Here is a 23,206-nt window from a genome sequence, read left to right as displayed (position 1 = left end):
TGGATGGACCTAGAAGGTATTATGCTAATTGAAATGACAGAGAAAGACAAATCCTGTGTAATTTGACTTACATGTGGAATCGAAAGAACAAAACAAATAAACAAACATAACTAAACAGAGTCACACGGAGAGAAAAACAGGAGGTTGCTATAGGAGAGGGGAGTGGAAGGAGGAGAGAAATAGATCAGAGAGGTTAAAAGGGACAGATTTCCCTTTACAATATAAATGGGTCAAGAGGTATGAAATATATAGTGTAATATTGTCAATAATTATCTAATATCTTTTTATGGTGACAGAGCATAACTAAGACTTCCCATGGGCATCATTTTGAAATGCAGACAAATATCAAATTACTATGTTATGTAGCAGGAAACTGGCATGAGACCAATAGTCAACAAGTACCGTAAGGGAAAGTTGAAAACTTTGAAGAGTAATGTACAACATGATAAACATAATTAGCACTGAAAGTGAAAGTGTTAGTTAGTCATGTCCAACTCTTTGCAACCCCATGGACCGCAGCCCGCCAGACTCCTCTGTCCATGGAATTCTCCAGGCAAGCATACTGGAGCGGGTTGCCCTTCCCTTCTCCAGGGGATCTTCCCGACCCAGGGATCGAACCTCGGTCTCCTGCATTGCAGGCATATTCTTTACCATCTGAGCCACCTGGAAGCCCTTATTAACACTGATGTATGTTGTATATGAAAGCTAAGAGAGTAACTCCTAAGAGTTCTCATCACAAGGAAAAATTGTTAAGTATTTGTTTAACATTTTGTATCTTATACAGAGATGACAGATGTTCACCAAACTTTATGGTAATCAGTTCATGATGTAAGTCAAATCACAGAGCTGCGTGTCAACTACATCAATAAATGTGGAAGAAAAATATGGTGTAGAACTCAGAAAAAATAAAAAAGACTGTGTGGTATTGGTGAAAGCACAGACAATCAGATCAATGAAACAGAGGTGAACGTGTAGAGCACAGATAATTGCAGGCAGTGAAACTATTCCATATAACACTCTAATGGTGGATATATGCCATTATACATTTGTCCAAGCCTATGGGATGCAGTGTGTGCAGGTCAGGAAGCAGCAGTTAGAGCTGGACGTGGAACAACAGCCTGGTTCCGAATAGGAAAAGGAGGATGTCCAGGCTGTGTATTGTCACCCTGCTTCTTTAACTTCTATGCCGAATACATCATGAGAAACGCTGGGCTGGAAGAAGCACAAGCTGGAATCAAGATTGCCAGGAGAAATATCAATAACCTTAGATATGCAGATGACGCCACCCTTATGGCAGAAAGTGAAGAGGAACTCAAAAGCCTCTTGATGAAAGTGAAAGTGGAGAGTGAAAAAGTTGGCTTAAAACTCAACATTCAGAAAACGAAGATCATGGCATCCAGTCCCATCACTTCATGGGAAATAGATGGGGAAACAGTGGAAACAGTGGCAGACTTTATTTTTGGGGGCTCCAAAATCACTGCAGATGGTGACTGCAGCCATGAGATTAAAAGACGCTTACTCCTTGGAAGGAAAGTTATGACCAACCTAGATAGCATACTGAAAAGCAGAGACATCACTTTGCCAACAAAAGTCTAGTCAAGGCTATGGTTTTTCCAGTGGTCATGTACGGATGTGAGAGTTGGACTGTGAAGAAGGCTGAGCGCCAAAGAATTGATGCTTTTGAACTGTGGTGTTGGAGATCCAACGAGTCCATTCTGAAGGAGATCAGCCCCGGGATTTCTTTGGAAGGAATGATGCTAAAGCTGAAACTCCAGTACTTTGGCCACCTCATGCGAAGAATTGACTCATTGGAAAAGACTCTGATGCTGGGAGGGATTGGGGGCAGAAAGAGAAGGGGACGACAGAGGATGAGATGGCTGGATGGCATCACCGACTCGAATGACGTGAGTCTGAGTGAACTACGGGAGTTGGTGATGGACAGGGAAGCCTGGCGTGCTGCAGTTCATGGGGTCGCAGAGTCGGACACGACTGAGCGACTGAACTAATGAACTAATGGGATGTAGAACTCTCAGAGTGAACCCTGATGAAAACTGGGGACTCCAGGGGACTTTCCTCCTGGTCCAACGGCTAAGACTCTGCACTCCCAATGCAGGTGGCCCAGGGTGGATCCCTGGTCTGGGAACTAGATCCCACATGCCGCAACTAAAGATCCTGCATGCTGAAACGAAGATCAAAGATCCCATGTGCCTCAACTGAAGCAAAGCACAGCCTCCCCACCCCCCCCCCCAAAAAAGAAGAAGACTGTTTAAAAAAAACAGCTGTGGCCTTCAGGTGCTAGGATATAGGCTCATTGCTCGTGACACACGCAGCACTGGGGGGATGTTGATAGTGACCTAGGCCATATACATGTGGACGCGGGGGTGTATTTCTATACCTTCTGCTCAATTTTGCTGTGAACCCAAAACATAAAGCTATCTTAAAAAAAGAGAGAGAGAGAAGTTAGGGGGCATTGATGGTGGGGAAATGGTCCAGGACCCACCTCCTCTGGGGGTTGGGAGGAGGGCAGCGGCAGCCATGTGGGGGTGCTGGAAGCCAGCAGCAGCCAGACTTTGGAGTGGTCCTCTGCTTGGGGGAGGGAGAGTCCAGCTGACCTGCTGCCCACCCAAGCGCTCAGGTGCCCCCAAACCTGGGGCCCAACATTCTGCCTTTGCCAATGAGGCTGGGAGAGACTCTAAGGGGTCTGTAAAAGTAGGGACTTCCCCAGCCACAGCTTAAGGATGCAGGTCTGTGTTTGCAGCCAGGACCATTGCACAGATGTTCAGGAAGAGAGGATGAGCCCGGGTGTGTAGGTGAGGCAGCCCCGAGGCACTCTTGGCTGCAGCTGGAGGATGGAGCGGAGTACCTTGGAGACAGCCCAGGAGCCCGAAGACCCAGCCCCGCAGGGCCGCGTGAGTCTGCTGCCCGTCCACGGTGGGGTCGTCTGCCCACAGGCTCAGCCAGTAGCCACGGCAGAAGGAGGCCACTTGCTGGCAGAGGAAGAGGAAAAGCGCGTAGAGGCAGAGTGGTGTGCCCACCGCTCGTAGGTAGGTCAGGTACATGGTAGCCTTCACCTGTAGCACACATAGGAGAGATGGGGCAGAGCGAGGCCCCAGGGGGAGACAGGATGGGTCAGGTGGGGCTCCCAAAGCATGCCAGCAGGCAGACAGAGCCACCATGCAGTACCTCCCGCCTGGAGCACCACCTCCCCCCAGGCCCGCCTGGTCTCAGGACCCCCTTCCTCTATGGCTCCCAGGTGGCCAGTGGGAGCCTTAACGGGGACAGGTGGTGGTACTTCCTGGGTTGGGAGTGGTTATTTGAACACCTACTATGGACAGGCATGTGTCTCCATCCTCATACTTCCCACTTGAGAGATGAGGAACTGAGACGCAGAGTGGGTCATTTATTTAAGGTCTAGTTCCTACAAATATGAAATTCTGCATGCAGCTGCACCCAGAATGAACTTGTTCAAACATCCATCTGACCCCGCTCTGCTGTTGCTGACCTGCCCTTGACTTTCTCTTGCTCGCAGAAGAAATTCCGAACCTCAGTACACCCTCTGACCTCACCCGCCCGCTATGCACTATCTGCCGGTCTCATGGGATCCTTCTCTCTGGCTTCTTCTCACTTCAAGGCCTTGATCCTTGCTGTTCCCCCTGCCTGCAATGCTCTTCGCTGCTCTTTCCATGGCTGGTTCCTTCACCTCCTTCAGGGATGTCAAATGTCACTCCTCAGAGCATCCTATCCAAGCAGGCCCCCGACTCTTGGTTCGTCCCTATCTCATCACTTTTCTTTATTTTCTTTACAGCATCTATCATTACCTGATATCACCTTTCTTATTAGCCTAATTGTTTCCTAACCCCACCACCACTGGCCTGCAATCTCCACCAAGGCAGAAACATCATCTGGCACACAGTGGGAGTTCTGAAAATGTTTGCTGGATGGATGAGTAGGTGGATGGTTGAGTGGACGAATGCGTGAGTGAACAGGTAGATGGGTGGGTGGAAGAGTAAAAGAGTGGGTCTGTAAGACGCTGGGTGGATAGACGGATGGCAGGATGGGTGGATGACTGGGTGAGTGAAGAGTTGGATGGCTGGGTGAGATGGATAGAAGCCTGAGTAGATGGGTGGGTGAGTGGGTGGAAAGGAAAATGGATGGATGAATGAATGAATAGGTAGGGAGTGGGTGGGTGGACAAAGCAGCATAGGAAAGAAGAAATACTGTAAACTTCAGATTCAGACTGTCCTAAGTTTGAGTCCCGAGTGGTCACTTGCTAGCTGTGAGAACACAGACAAATCTCTAAGCTCCTTACGGACTCAGTTTCTTCCTCCCTAAAATGAAGCCATCATCATCATCTGAGTCTATGGTGGCTGTGAACATTAAGGAGTATGAGGTGTCTGGAATCTTACGTGGCACATAGCAGGTGTTCAATAAAGGTGAGTCGTGCCCCCCAGCCTCTTCCCGCACCCAGTGCTGTGTGAGCTGGGAGGTCTCGAGCCCTGGGCGGCAGCAGCAGCCGTGGATGTGGGGTGAGGGGAGCACAGATGGTTACCCTGCCATACTGAGCGCCGTCCTTTCCTTTCGGCTGTCCTGGCCCCTCAGGATCATCCAGCGGAAGCCCTGTCTGGGCCTCTAAGGCAGCGCTGTCCTTCTCAGGCACTAACTTCACGAACCTGTCATTTAGAGCAAATGAGGACGAATCAGTGTCTCTCCTCATGGGGTGTATGGTAGCCACTGAGCCACTCACTCACTCATTCATTCATTCAACTAACACTGTGAGCACCAATTAGGTGCCACGCTCCCATTCTCCATCTGCAGTGCCAGCTAGATGCCACCTATTACCCCAGAGTCGACCAAGCCTGTTCTTCCAATGCCATCTCACTGAAGGAGCTTCTCGGCTTTCATTTTGGCCTGAGCATTGCTGCAATCATTTTGCACCTGCTGTTTACTCTCAGATTTGTCAGTCCAGGTTTTCAGGAAGTCTGCCGAACGCTTTCGGATTGTTCCTATTAACTGTGGCTGAGTAGGCAGATGACCTTAAGTATGAATTGCCATTTACTGTGAAACCATGGGAAGCTGACTAATCTCTCCGTGCCTCAGTTTCCTCAGATGTAAAATGGGGATAATCTATGTCTGTCTGACTATCAATCATCTATCAACCAATCACCTACCCATCAATCTATTTATTCATCTATCAATTTATCTTTGTGATATTGTGATTTATGTTAAGAAATATATATTTGGTCTTTGACCCCATCCCTGGCACAGAGCTCCTAAAACCCTTGTAAATTCCTAAGTGAGAAGAGCCTTGAGAGCATCTCTGTTCTACTGGGATGACTCTGGGTGGGTTCCTGGATGGGGGCTGGTCACCAGAAAAACTAAGCCATGATCAGAAGCTTGGGATTTTCAGCCCCACCCCAATTCTCCAGCGAGGGAAGAGGGGTGGGAAGTGGAGTTAATGATGAATCATGCCCACATGGGGAAGCCTTCATAAAGCCCCAGTAATATGGGATTTGGGGTGCTTCCAGGTTTGCGCACACACCCAGAGGTTGACACATGGGGCTCCACGCAGACAGAAGCTCCTGCATGCAGGACCCCCCCCAACCCCAGACCTCGCCCTGTGTGTCTCTTTATCTGGCTGTTCCGTCTCCTTGATCACATCCTTCAATAAACTGAGTGCTGTGGGCTATTCGGGCAAATTAATCAAACTCAAGGAGGGCATGACGCAAGCCCCCGAGTCGTCCCCAAGTAGGACAGAAGTTGTGTGAACCCTGGGGACCTACTACTTGTGACTGGCATCTGAAGTGGGGGGAGCAGGCTTGAGGGACTGAGCCCTTCACTTGTGGGAGCTGACATTCTCTCCAGGTGGTCAGTGTCAGAACTGAGTTCAATTGTAGGACATCCTGTTGGTGTTGGAGAATCGCTTGCTGGGAAGGTTTGCGGGGAGTAGGGGAGCACCCATTTGGTGTCAGAAGTGAATGATGTAGTTGTGTGAGAGCTTCCCTAGTGGTACAGTGGTAAAGAACCTGCCTGCCAATGCACGAGACACAGGTTTGAACCCCGGGTTGGGAAGATCTCCTGGAGAAGGAAATGGCAACCCATTTCCGTATTCTTGCCTGGATAATCCCATGGATAGAGGATCCTGGCGGGCTATAGTCCATGGGGTCGCAAAAGAGTTGGGCACAACTTAGCAATGAAAAGACAACAATGATGGAGAGAAAGGGGGTTGATGATTAGCAAGTTTTTCCAATACAATATTCATCTACCTGCATCTATGTATCTGTTTTTCTCTGTCTTGCTATTTGTCTACCTACCTACCTACTTACCTCTCTATCTATTATCTATCTACCCATCATCTATCTACACGTCTATCTATCTGCTCTTACTTAGGATACTATACATCATGGGCCTGCCCAGTGAATGGCCCAGGAGTGCCCTGGGTGACTGGCTGTGATGGGAGGAACTGGGCCCAGCCTCAGGGACTGAGGCCCCTCCACTGCCCCTTGTAGTCCCCCAATGATTGGCACTTAAGTTCTCACTCTTCAGTGCCCAGCGGTCTTATTGTTCTGTTTTACAGGGTCACTTTCCATAAAAATGGAGCGCAAAGGTGGCCCATCCCCCTGCTGCAGATGGCACCTCAGTGAGTCCATCAGTGAGTGGCTAGAGGGAGCTGGAGAAAGGGGGACACCAAGCCTCCCCCTGGTGACCCCGCCAGCACTAAGTGACGCCAATGCCCCTCAAAGCATGAGCCATAGGGCCTGGCATGGACATTAACAAGCATGGCCCGACTCCTTCTTTGCATCGGCCCTGCCCCGCTGCAGCCACGAGACAACTCTGACAAACTCCATGGCCTTCATCACACCTGAGGGCAGATTGGTCATTCTGTGAAAGGGACATGTGGGGACTCAGTCATTTTGGCTAACTGACCGGCCAGCAGTCTCTGGTGAGTCGTCCTGCACTGGGCCCCGTGGTGGGTCTTTAGCAGGTGTTCAACCCAGAATGGTTGGGGCCGCCCCACCCTCCTGAAATGCAGGCGGTATAACACAGTGCCTCTGCTTCGGCCTCGGCTTTTGGGCCCTCCCTGTGCTCAGCACCACAGTGAACTCACCTCTCTGATCCGCCCTCAGGCCTCCCACCTGCAGCAGAGCCTCTGGGGTCCTTGGCACCGGCCCGGGGTTCTGTGTCTGCAAGGTCAAGAGAGCCGCGTCACTCGATGGAGGTCGGCACCTTGGGGTGTGGATGCTGGCTCTGACGCCTCCACCCATTGAGCGTCTGCATCCTCTCACCTGGCTCCTTCTCTCTCATCCCGTCCTCCCTGGGTTCTTCCCGGAACCTCATTCATTCACTCACTTATTCACTTGGCAAAAATAACCAAGCATCTGCTATGAACTTGGGGCTGGGAAACAGCAATAATCACTGCACCAAGTCCAACCGCTTGAGTCCCCCCAGTGCCCTTGCACAAGCAGTCCACTGTTTCGGGAATGTTCTTTTCCACGTAGCTCTCACCCAAACTCAGATGTCGTCTCCCCAAGGAAAGACCCTCCTACCCACCATCCCCCAGGCTGGGAGGGTCCTATCTTCAAGCCTCAGGTGGGTGACACAGTGAATCAATGTTTAGGGACTTTACCAGAGTGAGCCACTGCTTAGCAGAGGAGGCGGAGCCTGGGATGGGGGAAAACTGGCTATGAGCCCTAACACTGTCTTTCAGGGGCAGCAAACAGCATACAGATGGAGGTTCAAAGCCTGACTCGGCCACTTACGAATCAGGTCAACTTGGACCAGTTCTTGAACTTCCAGGCTTCAGTTCTCATCTAAAAAATGGAGGTTCCCCGTGTCATACATCAAACTCCCACGGGCTATCTATTTTACATATGGTAATACATGTGTTTCAGGCTGATGCTCTGTGACAACCTGGAGGGCTGGAGTGGGAAGGGATGTGGGAGGGGGGTGCAGGAGGGAGGGAGGGGACATAAGTATGCCCGTGGCTGATTCATGTGGCTGTATGGCCAAGGCCATCACAATACTGTAATTATCCTCTGGTCAAAATAAATTTTTTTTTAATGAAGGTAAGTACAGTACTGAGCTCAAAGGTGCTAAGTGGTGATTAAATGAGTTAATGGAGGTGACCTTGGCAGTTCTTTATCATCACTGTGGCTGAACGTGGATCGCTGACTTTCCTACCAGAACACTGTCAATTTTTCCAGTAAGGACTGTGTTCTCTGGGTAGCTAGAACCCCTAGCTGGCACACCCGGGGCCTCTGGCCTCAAGGCACCAAGTGACCTCCTTGCTCGGTCTCTGTAGCAGTTACAAACACAGACTCGAGAGCCAAACACACCCAAGTTCTAATCTTGAGACCCTGGGCAAATTATTTAACTCTCTTCTGGCTGGGTTGCTCCTCTGAAAAGTGGCTGCGATAATTGCACAACAGGATGGACTCACAGAGCACCCTCGTGAGCACGTTGTGGGCCCCTTCCTGCTCCGACCTGGACCCCGCTGCCGAGCCCCCGCGGCCCCGTCCCCTTCCTCCTTGGCCACCACGAGGACATGGGGGCGCTGGATGCGCTTGGGGTCTGGGGTGGTGGGTCCTGTCTGAGGGCTGGCAGCAGTGGGCGCCTAGAGTCCATGGTTGTGCCCTGAATCTGCTGCCCTGGCACCTGGTCCTGAGGAAGCTCTCGGCCAGGACATACCATGCAGCGTGGGGGACTGAACGCATGGCCCTGGCACCGGGAACCCAGAGTCTTAACCACTGGACAGCCAGGGAAGTCCCATCCAACAGTGCTTCTGATAATGCTACATAACTCAGGATTAATCATGGCATAAATTATAAACTCAGGAAGAATCTCCTGCCCCAACACAAACGTCAAACTTTCAAACTGCTGGCAATTCATTGAGCAAGTGCATACCCCCCATCTAATAACAAAATCAAATGATACCTCTGTGGTACATAGCACCCACAAAAACCACAAAACTTTCTTGCATGGCTGTCTTGAAGATCTGTATGAATACCTACTTATCTATACCTACTTGTTTCGATATAAAATGCTATAATTTACTTACCACTAAGTTACATTTGCCAATCAAGAGCTACATTCTTACTGCCTTACTTAGTATATCAAAGTACATCTAGGTATTCTAGTCTGTTTTCAGTCACTAGGTCATGTCCAACTCTTTGCGATCCCATGGACTGCAGCCCACCAGGCTCTTCTGTCCATTGAATTTTCCAGGCAAGACCACTGGAGTGGGTTGCCATTTCCTACCCTAGGGGATCTTCCTGATTCAGGGACCCAACCTGCATCTCCTGTATCGGTAAGCAGATTCTTCACCACTGAGTCACCAGGGAAGCCCTCGTACTAAAGTTGACCTTCCCTGAGAGCTCAGCAGGTAAAGGATCTGCCTTCAATGCCAGAGACACAGAGGACGTGGGTTGGATCCCTGGGTCAGGAAGATCTCCTGGAGAAGGAAATGGCAACCCACTCCAGTCGTCCTGCCTGGAAAATCCCATGGACTGAGGAGCCTGGTGGGCTCAAGTCCAAAGGGTCACAAAGAGTGGACACGACTGAACAACTATGCATGCATGCACTTGACCTTGGCCAAAAGGCTGAGAAGCTAATCTAGGGATATATTTGGGTCTTGTTACTCAAAATGTGGTATATTGACCACAACCATCAAAAGCCTTTGAATCCCAGAATCTTTATGGGGAGAGCTTGGCATGGCATTTTAAATGAGTGTTTCAAGTAAATTTTTGCATCCAAAAGTCTGTGAACCACCACCGTGATGAAGAGATGTGAGCCTGGCTCATGTAAAGACATAGACACATGAAAGCTGGACTCGTATGCTGCATTTGCATTAAAAAAAAATGAAAAATAAGGAGAAAAAAATAACTGCACAGTGCCTCATAGAGGGGTTGTGAAGACCAAATAAGACAATGCATGTTTATAGAAGCACTTAGCACAGTCCCTGGCTCATAGAAAGTTCCACTGGCACCAACTGGGGGACAGGTGGCCTCATGGGAGAGCTGTCTGCCTCTGGCCTGGGCCTGTAGGGAGGGTGTGGTCTGAAGGCTCCACTCTGGCCAGTGGGAGCTGTTTAGCCTCCTCTCCAAGGGTGGCAGAAGCCAGGCACAGAGAACCAGCAAAGCCCAGCCGGTACCTCCTTCTCCTCCATCTCCTGGCTGGCTGGCTCCATCCAGAAGGCCCACCAGGGCCCCCTTCCTGTGCAGCAGCTCCTGGAAGGAACCCATCTCTGCAATGGCCCCATCTTCTAGCACCACGATCCAATCAGCCTGGGGCAGGACATGGAGTGCGTGGGTGACGAGAATCCGAGTCTGGCAGGAAGGGATGGAAGTTACACTCATGCACGTGACCACTGTTCCAGAGCTGGGGGAGGGGGCTGGCTGGGGGAGTGTCCTGGGGCTCAGAGTGGGGAGACCTCCCCTTCTTGTGCTCCTGCCCTGTTTCTTGAAAATGGCATGTCCCAACAGAGAAGTAAAGGAGCTCCTTCAACCTGTCTTGAAACCAGAAGACACAGTTCACCTGAACCTGGCCAGTGACCTGATGCAGAGCTGTGGTAGTTTAACCACAGGCCCGTAGGCAAGAAATGACTGAAGATGTAAGCCACTGAGATTTGGGGGCTGTTTGTTATGCAGCATGGTCACAGCAAAAGCTGACCATTACAAAGAGGAAAACTGAATTCCAGGAGGGTGGTGGTGGACAGATGTAGGATAGAACTTTATCTACCTTTGTACTATGGCCTCTGAGACATTTTTCCAAACTTACCGTCCCCTGGAGCAGCCCATCAGGCCCAATGACCCGGTTGAAAACATGCTGGCCAACTTGGGCATCCAGAGCTGCCAAGGGGTCATCCAGGAGGTACACAGCAGCCTTCCTGTAGACGGCCCGGGCCAGGCTCAGCCGCTGCTTCTGGCCCCCAGAGAGATTCATGCCCTGTGGTGACAAGAGATGGACAGGAACCTGGGTCTACACCTGCAATGCTAGTGTGATGGGGACACGTCTGCTCACCAGAGTGAGCTATGGCTCACAGTGCCTGTCCTCCATGGCCACCTCCAACCTGAAGCACTTGCTCTCAAGACAACATGCCCCCAGCCTCCACCTGCCTGGCCTCTACCCTTTCCAGCCAAGCTTCCTGCATCTGCCTCTCCCTCCCCTTGAGTCCGGATTCTATTCCCGTTTCTCCACTGATAAAGCCTTCCTCATGGACACCAGTCACTCCCCTGTTGCCTAATCCAGTGGGAACTTTTCAGTCCTTATTTTCATTCATTCATCATTCCACTCATATTTACTGCCTGGCTATTATGTGGGGAGAGCTGATGTTGGGGTGGGGCGTGGAACATTCTAGGTCTACCTCAAAGGGGGATCCAGCAGGATTTGCTGATGGATTAGACATGGGTGTAAGAAAAAGACAGAATCAAGGAGGACACCAAGGTTTGGGCTCTGAGCTCTTTAAGGACGGAGCTTCCATTACCCAGGATGGGGTGGATTTCAGGGGAGCAGGGAATGGGAAATCATGTTTGGTTTAGGATGTGACATAGGTGGACAGAGGTGGACGGCAGCAGGCACCCCACTCCCTCCGCTTGGCTGCAGGACGCCTTGTCTTTCTCCCCAGATGTTCCTTCTCAGCTGCTCTTTCGGGCTCCTCCAGACCCTTTTCTGGAAACTCTCCTCTTCCTTCCAGGAAACCTTACCCATTTACTTAACTTTATCTCCCATTTTTCCACTCTCAATCCCTTAATCCAAGGGTCAGCAAATGTGTTCTGTAAAGGGCCAGATAGGAACTATTTAAAGGTTTGCAGGGGCTTCCTTGGTGGTCCAGTGGTTAAGAAGCCATCTTGCAATGGTTTGATCCCTGGTCTGGGAAGATTCCATATACTGTGGAGCAACTAAGCCCATGTCCCACAACCACTGAACCCACGTGCTGCAGCTACTGGAGCCCCGTGACCACAGAGTTCACGCTCTGCAACAAAGAGAAGCCACTGCAGTGAGAAGCCTGTGCACCGCCACTAGGGCAGGCCCCGCTCTCTGCAGCTAGAGAAAGCCCACGTGCAGCAACGCAGATCCAGCGCAGCCAAAAATAAATAAATAAAGCTTTGCTGCCCCACCCCCACCCTCGTCTCTGTCACAGCTGCTCATCTCTGCCCCGATCATGCACGTGCAGCCACGGACCACAGGTAAATGAATGTGCGTGGCTGGGTTCCAATAAAACTTTATTTACAAACCCAGCTGGTGAGCTGGATTTGACCCCTGGGTCATAGTTGGTCAATCCCGGCCCAACCCGTAGCTCTGGATGCACACATCCTGTTTATCAAACATCTCAGCCCAGATCTTTTGGTGAGGTCCTGAGAGAGGAAGCAATCTGACCGTTGTCATGCAGAGAGGGAGGGCAGGAGCCTGGGTCACCTCATTCCCAGTTGTTAGAGAGCCCCCACCCCCTACCCCACCAACCCCTGCCATGTCTCCTGGCCTCTCTTCAGTCTCCATTTTCAACCATTCTCATTAAAGACTATTTATTGAGCACTTGCTATGTGCCTGGCCCTGAGCTGGGCCCCTTTCCTCCCCTACTTCCTTGCCCACTCTGTCTCCCCTGTATCCTTCCCTCACAGGTCAGGGCACCAATGGCCCCCAGCCACCGTGCCTCCCTGGCCCATGAAGGCCCCCAGGACCCTCACCTGCTCCCCGGTTCGGGTGTGGACCCCTGCAGGGAAGCCATCCACATCTGGCCACAGGGCACAGGCCTCCAGGACCGTCTCCAGCCACGGTGCATCCAGCTCCTGCCCGAAGCACACGTTGTCCACCACAGACATGTTCTGGACCCAGGCCTCCTGGGGCACATAAGCCACCGGACCCTAAAAGACAAACAGGCTGATGGGGACGGGGTTGGGAGCAGTTTTGGAGGAGCGGTGGGAGCCAGGTTCTTGGCAGTGGTGAAAGGCAGAGAGGAGCTTAGCTGTGAGACGGTGAACCGGGAGGAACAGAAGCGGGCGACAGTCCAGTGAACGGCAGGGGCCCGGCCTCACCTTGATGCTTACGGACCCCTCCACCCTGGACAGCTCCCCGAGGAGGGCAGACAGCAGGGAGGACTTTCCTGCCCCCACGGGACCGACAACAGCGAGCAGGCAGCCCTGGGGCACCGTGAGGTTGATCCTGGCAACACAGAAGGGGTGACATGTCCCTGAGAAGGACTCAGCCTGAGCCTGGGCAGAGTTGGTGAACCCCAGACAACTGGCCTCGGCTCCTGGTAACTCATCCAGGATGGGGGGCCGCTAAGAGGATGTCTGGGGCCCCCTTCCTCTCCCAACCCCTGTATGGCTATGCGAGCTGCCATCCTGCATGTGACTGTACACGTGCCCACACATGCATGCACATGTGTACACAGATGTACACACACACACAGGTCTGTGCACACTCACTATACCACACACGCACGCACATGTGTACACAAATGCACACATGCATGCACACAGGTCTGTTCACACTCCCTGTACCACATCCACATGCACATGTGTACACACGTGGGTCTGGGCACACTACCCCCCACACACATGCACACATGTACACAGATATACACATGTGCACATGGGTCTGTGCACACACATCACACATGCATGCACATGTGTACACAGATACACACATGCACACATGGGTCTGTGCACACTCACTACACCATACCTCATGCACACCTGTACACAGATACACACATGCCAGCATACCCAAGGGCACATGTAACTGTGCCCACATGCACTATACACACAGATGCACACCCTCACACAAGTACACATACACACGCACACCACACATGTGCACAGAGACATGCACATGACATATGCACACACAAGTGCATACACAAGTGCTCTCACACACACACCTGTGTGCACACACAGATGTACACCCATATGTACACATGTACTCACACACACAGAGTTTACTCGTCGGGAGGATCTAACTAGCATCCCCTGTTGCCCAGGTCACAGCCACAGGCTCCTCATTGCTCTCCCTACTGAAGCCCTTGCCCCCACCCTGTCCATGCCCTGCAGTCCATCCCCCACACACAGGCCCGAGGGACCTGCTCAAACCCAACTCCCCAGTGGCAGCCCCAGCAGTTCCCGCTTCACTTGGGGTGAAAGGTGAGGTTCTGACAATCCTGAAGGACACCCAGCATCCCATCACTGCAGCCATGCTGATGTCCTGTTTCTCACACACACCTGGGCGATCGTGCCCCACAAGTGTCGAGTGGCAAAGTCTAGAGATTCTTTCAGTTGTCACACCTGGTGGGGCTGCTCTCGAATCCAGTGGGTTGATACTGGGAGTTCTGCTAATCCTGCGACAGGGCACAGGATAGCCCAAACCACACAGAACTCTCAGCCCCAAATGTCAGTGATGTGGAGGTGGAGAGTCCTGGGTCCAGGCACACACCTGCCGCAGGACCTTGGCATTGCTCTTCCCACTGCCTAGAAAGCCCCTCTCCCAAACACGTGCAAGGCTCATTCCTTCCCGTTATCTGACCTCTGTTTAAATGCCAGGCCTTCCCTCACTGCACATACCCCACCCTTGACATCACTCTGCCCCCTCACCCTGATTTCTCATTTGTGCCCGCTGCCCCACCCCACCCCCTGCCATCAGAATGCCAGCCCCAAGAGCACAGGGCCCTTGTCTGTTTTCTTCACTCTATTCCCAGTTCCTAGAACGGGGCCTGGCACATAGCGAGTGCTCAATAAACACTATGAAATGAGTGGATGACAACCAACACAGATACAGTCCAGGGTGTTTCCTCTCCCTTCACAGGGAGCTTTGCTATTGGCTGGGGTTTTCTGCCACAGAGACCCAGCCAAAGAGCTGGGGGCTGGAGGTGACAATGGCCAGTTTGACATAGCAGAGACAGAAGTCGCCACGGCTTACTGGACCGAGGCTCCTCTTGGCCAGGCCTCTGTCAACATCAAAATGACCAGCCTGGGGACCAGAGGGGCGTCTCCTCCCTCATAGGCAAGGCTCAGAAACCCTGTTCCTGTCCGTCTATGGGAACTCTCGCTTTCCCGTCTTCCTCCCCCACCTCCCCACCTCGCCAACATCCAAGGGAAGGCTGTTCCCAGGGCAACCACCTGTACCTGCGCAGGCAGGGAGCGCTCTCCTGGGACCAGGTGAAGGTGCCTTCCTGTATGCTGATGCAGTCCTCCCCAGCAGCTACAGGCATACAGGCCAGTTACACGAGATGCTCCCGGCTCGCCCCTCCTCCAGGACACCCACGGGCCGCAGGAAATCTCCCCCACTAAACAAACTGTTCCTCCACACACTGGCTCGTGTGACCCGGAAGTGGTCACATTCTCTCCCTGTCAGATGGTTACATAGCTCAGTGGTTGGCAAACCACAGCCTAGGGGCCAGACCCTGTCTGCTGCCTATTTTTATAAAGTTTTATTGGAACACAGCCACGCCCATTCATTTATGTATTCCTGGGGTGCTTTCACACTAGAAAGCCAGACGTGAGCAGTTACAACAGAGAAAAAAGGACTTGGAAAGCTTAAAACAAGTACAATTGGGTCCTTCACAGAAAAGGTTAGAGGGCAGCTGATACAATTTATCACCTGATCCAGGACCCTGGAGATGGAGTGTTATTCATTTCACCAGGACCACTGATGTAACCAGGGATATATAGTCTCCCCATGTCTCTGGGTTTCAGATATTTTATCTATGTAATAAGGGAGGCACCAGATTAGTGGTTTCAGACTCTGAATACACATTTAGAATCACCTGGAAAGATTTTTTTTAAAAAACACAAAGCTCTCCATGGTTCAGCTCAAACCAATAAAGGAGACTCTGCTTGAGGGTGAGGCCTGAGAACCCTACATTTAATAAGCAGTCAACACCCACTGAACTGGATGGTCTCTAGGGGAGGGTTTCAGACTGTAGGATGCCCAGTTATATCTGAATTTCAGATAAACCATGAGCACTTTTTCAGGATAATTTTGCCCACACATTACATAGGAGATAGTTATGCTAAAAAAATCCGAATTTCTTAATACGTGAAATTCAGACTTAACTGGGAATCCTGTGTTTTCCTTTGTGAGTTTGGCTACCCTGCTCTGGGGGCTTGTCCTTTCTTAAGTCTGGGGTGTGGGGGTACGTCTTCATTTCCATCTGTAAAGTGGGTGGGTCACGGGAGCACCTACCCCACGGTGCCGTGGTGAGGTTCGAGGGGGTCATCACTAAGAAAAGCACTTCCAAAGTGCTGGCTCATGGTAAATGCTCAGTCACTGCCAGCTGTTGGTGTTTGTGTTAATCTCACTGTCACACACCTTCACGGGTGTGTGAGAGTGCAAGGACTGGGGTGGGGGCAGGGGGGTGTGGTGAGGCTCCGGTCATAGGCAGGTGACCAAGGGTGTCAGAGTCATGACACTCAGGGGTTTCTGGTCCAGGGTCCACGGGGCCCCATGCTGGGATTCAGGCATGACATCTCGGACCCCAGGCTAGTTATCGGGCAGCTCCCGAGAGTCAGGGGCCTGCTCTCTCTTGGTGGCCCTCAGGACGGTCCTCAGGACAGTGGAGGTGGGTTGTCACAGTGGGAAGCAGAGGCCAGGAGTGGGGCTCTTACTGCCTGGGCCACACAGCTGGCAAGGCAATCCTGGGATTCCAAGCCAGCATCCACCTCCAAACACCCAAATCACATCAATTCGGCTAAATGTGGCTATGCCCAGCTGAAAACATGCCAGAGCCGTGAGGAGCCTCAGAAACACCAATCTGGGGTTATTTAGAGGTCTCTTTGCTGACGTAAGTTTTATTGGATTATTGGATTTTTACCAAGAATAATTCTAATAATAACTAAAATGCATTGGATGCTGACTTGCTGCAGGGCCCTGCTCTAACTGCGAGGCTTAACAGGACCCATTCAACCCTCACAACAATCCTGTGCAGAGGTGCTGTGATGATCACCATGTCCATTTTGCAGATGGGAACACTGAGGCTTGGGCAGATTAATAACTGGTCAAGGTCACCCATCCTGGGGTCCGTGCTGGAGCCAGAATTTGGATTCAGATGATTTCTAGGTAGGCAGCTTGAAGCTTGCTTAGTCACAAGGGGAGGATTCATACACAGTGCCTGTTCCAAGTAACACCGCCTACAGCATGGTCTGCACATGCAGTCCCATCGCTGGCAGCCCCCAACTGGGGTCCTGGCATTCCACCAGTGGGAAGGGGGGCCCTGCTGGTTCTCTTGTCTCTCCCACCCCCTCCTGCTGAACTCAGCTCTCACCGCATCTGGAGGGACTTGAGTCCACAGCCCCAGGGTCAGTTTCTTCCAGGGAGAGGAAGGCAGCTAGGCGGTCAAAGGACACCCGGGCCTGGAGAAACCAAAGCCTTAGGTCAGCTGTATCGTAAGGGCCACAAAGGAACTCAGACTTTGGGTGTCGGGTGCCTCAGGATACTGGGAAAGCTTCCTGCCTACCAAGCCCTACACATTTACAAGACACCAGCACAAAGCTTTGCAGGTTGAGGATGATGAAGCGCATGAGGTTGGCGCAATGCTGGCGGTGAGCTCCCAGCTCCTTGCTTCCATTCTGCAGACCAGACCAGGGAGGAGGACGGTGGCTTTTTTGATTGCCTGACATCAGGAACAATTACAGACTCTGTCCGCCTGGGGGTGTCTCCACTCCCAGCCCCAAGCCCGTCTTCCGGGATGAAAGAATAAATAGGAATGTCTCAGCTGGAGCAGTTTTTTCATTTTCATCACGCGCAAGGAGGCACAATGTGAGTAGAGACAGTAAAGGAAGAGAAATGAAATGAAATCCCTTTGTATCAATGTAAAAAAGGGACCAGAATGGATCCTCGCAGATGGGTTTGCTAGAAAGGTGATGCTGCCTATTTTGAGGATGCTTGCTGGCTTCTTCCCACTGTTCCCTGTGAATGGCCGTCTCTTTCCCTGTTTTGTTTCCTTGCTTCAGCCCAGCCTGCAAGGTTCCTCCCAGACAGCCTCCGCTCCCCGCGGCCTCACCTGGACGACGGAGTGGATGGAGAAGGGCAGGAAAGCCTGGGCCTTGTTGAGGATGTTGAGAACCGTGAGGGTCACGAAGGCTTTCTCGGCATCCATGGCGTTCTCCTCGGCCACCAGAGTATGCACAGCAAAGACAACCAGTGCCACCTGGGTGAGACACGGGTGGTGACATTGAGCTGCTAAATGTGGCCAGGGAAGGCAGGCTGGCTGTGGGTCTCCAGGGGCCAAATGGCCACACCTGCCATGTTGGAATGGCTTCTCTTCCACACAGATCGTCCCCCAAATTCTGCTATTGATGGAGGGAGTTGTGTGTATGTGGTCCCCACTCTTAGTATCAGAAACTCTTAGTTCCAGGCATTGGATGATGATGCATTTTTCCATCTTGTTAGCATTTTCGTGGTCCTAGACAACAGTGGGGTTTATGACTCTAGACTCTGGGAAGATGACTCAAGTCGCAGGTGTCAGCCACCACGGAGTACTCTGGGTCCTGGTGGCACTTGTAGTTTTAAATGTCACTGGGTGGGGGGTTCATTTCCAGGGGTTGGTGCTGTTATGTTTTCGGGTGTTATTGATACGATGGTCATGCTACGTGATGGTCAGTCTGCGACGGTCACTCGGTGTGATGGTGACCCCGTGAGCCTATATGGGGAGCCCTCATCCCGCACCCCCTGCACTCCCCCCAATGCCCCGAGTTCTTGCTCTGCAGGGGGACCAGAGTGACATCACCAGAAACGTGGACACTTGGAAGGACACCAGAGACACGGAGAAGAGGAGGCTGGAGGTCTTCAAGGCGCCCAGCTCCTGGGCCCGGATGTGCAGGACTCTGTCCAGAAAGGCTCCCTCCCAGCCATGGTACTTGACCGTCCGCACGTTCCTGAGGATGCAGCTGGTGAGCCGCGCCCGACAATCCTTCTGCCTCATTTGCTCTTGCTGGGACCAGAGGGAAGAAGAGAGGAGAGGATAGGAAGTCTGGAATGTTCCTTCTCTGCAACCGCCACAAGCCCCCACCCCTAACCTGCACCTGCCTCCTCCCCCCTGCCCTGCACCAGCGCGGGTCCTGAGACCTGCAGGCTTGCCACCCCCTTCCAGCCTGGAGTGTCCCTTCTTCCAAATGCCAAACCTGATGGTGGTTTCTCTTCTTGGTGATGAAGAAATTCAGAGGGAGGAGGCTCACGAAGACAGCGATGGCGGTGAGGGCAGACGGTCCTAGAAGCTGGAATAAAGAGGGGGCTGGATGTCATGAGACGCCTCCAGGAGCCCAGCTGTCAAAACGGGGCTGGTTGGGGTGGGGGGTGGTGTTCTGATGCTCAGACTCGGGTCCTAAGGCAGTGAGGTGTCAGAGAGTCCAATGAGAGCAGCCACCAGGTCATAGAGACCGGGACTCCTGGGCTCCTTAGAAGGGAACACGTGGAACATGGAGCCCACCTGTGTTTGGTGGGGGAGGGAAAAATGATGAACCTCACATGATGGAGGGAGCGGTCATAGTCATGACAGGACATGCATCCAGATGGGCAGGGTTGTGCCTGGCTACTATGATGAAAACAGACTCTGGATGGGGATCTGGGTTCCAATCCTGAATTTATGCCACACTTTGGTGTGGCCCTGGGCAAGTGAGAGCTGAACCCATAAAGAAGGCTGAGTGCCAAAGAACTGATGCTTTTGAACTGTGGTGTTGGAAAAGACTCTTGAGAGTCCCTTGGACTGCAAGGAGATCAAATCAGTCAATCCTAAAGGAAATCAATCCTGAATATTTACTGGAAGGACTGTTGCTGAAGCTGAAGCTCCAATACTTTGGCCACCTGATGCAAAGAGTCGACTCATTAGAAAAGGCCTCGATGCTGGAAAAGACTGAAGGCAGGAGGAGAAGGGGACACAGAGGATGAGATGGTTGGATGGCATCACCGACTTGATGGACATAATTTGAAAAAGCTTCGGGAGTCGGTTATGGACAGGAAGCCTGGCGTGCAGCAGTCCATGGGGTCGCAGAGTCAGATAGGACTGAGCCACTGAACAGCAACACCTGGGCAAGATAGTAACCCTCCCCACGCTGCAGTTTCCTCATATTAGAGGGGAGTGGAGCTGTTTCCACTGCCTGTAGCAAGGGCTGCTGTTGTACAATCATTAGCTGAATCTTCAATTCACCCCCTGCAAGGGTTGCCAGACTTAGCAAATAAATATATTTAACTGCAAGCCCAGTTAAATCTGAATTTCAGATAAACAGCAAATAAGTTTTTAGTGTAAATATATCCCATGTCATGTTTGGGATAGACTTACAACAAGAAATACTTCTGTTGATCTGAAATTCATCTTTAGTTGGACGTCCTGTATTTTCTCTGGCAGCCCTGCCCCCACCAGCTTTGTGACTGGGGACAGGTCTCTTCCCTCCCTCTTTGGTTTCTCTCTCTGGAAAATGTGAAAGTGGCCAAGAGGATAAACGATTTTTATGTGGTTGAAACAGTAAAATGAAACAGCTAGCCCGTCTGTTTCATTTATGCAGCAATATCGCCACCCAGGGGTCACATGGAAAGGCTCCCAGAAAGCAAACGCCTGCCAGAGCTGGGAGACTACTCAGAGGACTGTGAACAGAAGGTTAAATAAGCTCTCTCTGGCAAAAAATGCTATAAACGCTAACCCCAATGCCCACCCCTCCCCCTTTACCAGGGTCTCCTGGTGACTTTCTGAAGTTAGGGACCTTCTGCCAAGAGGCAGACAAAAGTGATGGGTGGTGTCATCTGCAGATTCACTGGGGTCACTGGTCAGCCTGCTTCACTGCCCTGTATTTTCCCCCGTGTCCTTCCTCCCTTTCTATCCAATAATAACAGCTAACATCTATTTACTTGCTGAGAACCCACTATGTGTGCTAGGCCCTAGACTGCAAGGTGGCAAGTCAAAAAGCATCCAGGCTCCAAGCCCTTATGGGGAGGGTCGGGGTAGAAGCAGCAGCAGACATATAATAATGATGATAACACACAACTGGTATTCTGGAACATTCCACACTCACTCACAGTCAATAAGCCATTGATACACCCACCCAGGGGCCCGTGAAACCCGGCATGCAGGCCAGATTCCTCCACCTGTTTATGTGTAGACCTCAAGCTGTACAAAATGATCCATAGGTTTTCCACTACCAAATGATTGATAATGAAAATCAAATGAAGATTCTACAACACATGGAAATTATGTGAAATTCAAACTTCAGTGTCCATAAGTGATTTTATTGGAACCCCACCAGGCCTGTTTGGTTAGTATGGTCTGTAGCCGCTTAGAAGGGCAGAGTTGAATAGTTTTAAGAGAGACCCTACTACTCCTAGAATGTCACACCCTGAGAAAACCATAGTTTAAAAAGACACATGTACCCCCATGCTCACTGCAGCATTGTTTACAATAGCCAGAACATGGAAGCAACCTAGATATCCATTGACAGATGAATGGATAAAGAAGATACGGAACCTGTATACAATGGAATATTACTCAGCCATAAAAAGGAACACATTCGAGTCAGTTCTGGTGAGGTGAATGAACCTAGAGGCTGTTATACAGAGTGAAGTCAAGTCAGAAAGAGAAAAAACAAATATTGCATATTCACGCACATATATGGAGTCTAGGAAAATGGTACTAAGAAATCTATCTGCTGGGAAGGAACAGGGACCCAGATGTAGAGAACAGACTTGTAGACACAGCGGAAAAAGAAGGTGGCATGAATTGAGAGAGTAGCGCTGACATATATACACACTGCTGCCGCTGCTGCTAAGTCGCTTCAGTCGTGTCCGACTCTGTGCGACCCCACAGACGGCAGCCCACCAGGCTCCCCCGTCCCTGGGATTCTGCAGGCAAGAACCCTGGAGTGGGTTGCCATTTCCTTCTCCAATGCATGAAAGTGAAAAGTGAAAGTGAAGTCGCTCAGTCGTGTCCGACTCTTAGCGACCCCATGGACTGCAGCCTACCAGGCTCCTCCATCCATGGGATTCTCCAGGTAAGAGCACTGGAGTGGGGTGCCAGTGCCTTCTCCGATATACACACTACCATGTGTGAAACAGCCAGCTAGTGGGAAGCTGCTGCAGGGAGCCCAGCCTGGCACTCTGATGACCTAGAGGGGTGGGAAGAGGGGTGGGAGGGAGGCTTAAGAGGGAGGGGATATAAATATATAGACAGATAGTTATAGTCATGACTGATTTGACTTATACAGCAGAAATCAACACAACATTGTACAGCAATTATCCTCCAAATACAAAAGTTTTTTTAAAAAAGAAAAAAAAATATCTGAGCTGGTCCTCTACAGAAAAGTTTGTGAGCCTGACACCCACACCTGGAGCAGAGCGGAAGATCTTTAAAGAGCTCCACCCCCATGTGTAATCAACAAGACAAACACTTATAGGGTACAGCTAGGTCTCGCTGTCTACGCGCTCACTGAATTCAACTCAAGGGCAGAGGCCCTTTCTTTAATTCCATATGCAGGGTATGATGTTGGAGGCAGTAGGGTCTCTCTTGGAAAAGTTACTGATTATTTTGTAGAGGTTGAGATCTGCACATAAGCAGGTGGAGGAATCTGGCCTGCATGCCGGGTTTCACACACCCCTGGGTGGGTGTATCGGTGGCTAAATAGCTGTGAGTGAGTGTGTGGAATGTTCCAGAATACCAGTTATGTGTTATCATCATTATTGTACCTCTGCTGCTGCTTCCATCCCCACCCCACCCCCATAAAAGCTTGTAGCCTGGATGCTTTTCAACTTGCCACCCTGCAGTTCAGGACCCAGCACACACAGTGGGTGCTCAGCAAGTACACAGACGTAATTATTATCATTGGAGAGAAAGGGAGGAAGGACACGGGGGAAAATGCAGGGCAGTGAAGCAGGCCGACCAACGACCCCAGTGAATCTGCAGATGACACCACCCATCACTTTGCCTCTTGGCAGACAGTCCCTAACATCAGAAAGTCACCAGGAGACCCTGGTAAAGGGGGAAGGCTGGGCATTGGGGTTAGCTACTGTAGCATTTTTGCCAGAGGGAGTTTATATGTCATTATTACTTTGCAGATGAGGAAATTAGGCACAGAGGGGCTAGTTGTGGGAAAGTTTCGCAACTAGCAAGTGATAAAAGCAGGGTATGAGCTCACTGCAAGGTCTGATTTTAATTAAAAATTTTAAAAGAAGGGAATTCCCTGGCGGTCCAGTGGCTGGGTCTTCAAGCTTTCACTGCCAAGGGTGCAGGTACAAGCCC

At 51.2% G+C, this 23,206-nt stretch overlaps 1 protein-coding gene across 1 annotated transcript in view; it reads right to left on the bottom strand.

Moving 5' to 3' along the window:
* The window catches only part of ABCC6 (ATP binding cassette subfamily C member 6), a 65,367-nt gene that overhangs the window by 16,826 nt on the left and 25,335 nt on the right, over positions 1-23,206 (bottom strand). Inside the window, exons 11-22 of the mRNA XM_006050066.4 lie at positions 19,110-19,202; positions 18,716-18,919; positions 17,990-18,136; positions 17,252-17,339; positions 15,114-15,189; positions 13,029-13,155; positions 12,681-12,857; positions 10,774-10,941; positions 10,148-10,322; positions 7,106-7,181; positions 4,550-4,670; positions 2,864-3,071 (exon numbers count right to left, since the gene is read on the bottom strand). Coding sequence (XP_006050128.4) covers positions 2,864-3,071; positions 4,550-4,670; positions 7,106-7,181; positions 10,148-10,322; positions 10,774-10,941; positions 12,681-12,857; positions 13,029-13,155; positions 15,114-15,189; positions 17,252-17,339; positions 17,990-18,136; positions 18,716-18,919; positions 19,110-19,202 — 1,660 coding nt within the window. The remainder of the gene's footprint in view (positions 1-2,863; positions 3,072-4,549; positions 4,671-7,105; positions 7,182-10,147; positions 10,323-10,773; positions 10,942-12,680; positions 12,858-13,028; positions 13,156-15,113; positions 15,190-17,251; positions 17,340-17,989; positions 18,137-18,715; positions 18,920-19,109; positions 19,203-23,206) is intronic.

This window comes from Bubalus bubalis, chromosome 24, assembly GCF_019923935.1.
Source record: "Bubalus bubalis isolate 160015118507 breed Murrah chromosome 24, NDDB_SH_1, whole genome shotgun sequence".
Taxonomy (NCBI): domain Eukaryota; kingdom Metazoa; phylum Chordata; class Mammalia; order Artiodactyla; family Bovidae; genus Bubalus; species Bubalus bubalis.
Note: the sequence above shows the minus strand (reverse complement) of the source record. Positions and strands in the feature narration are given on the sequence as shown.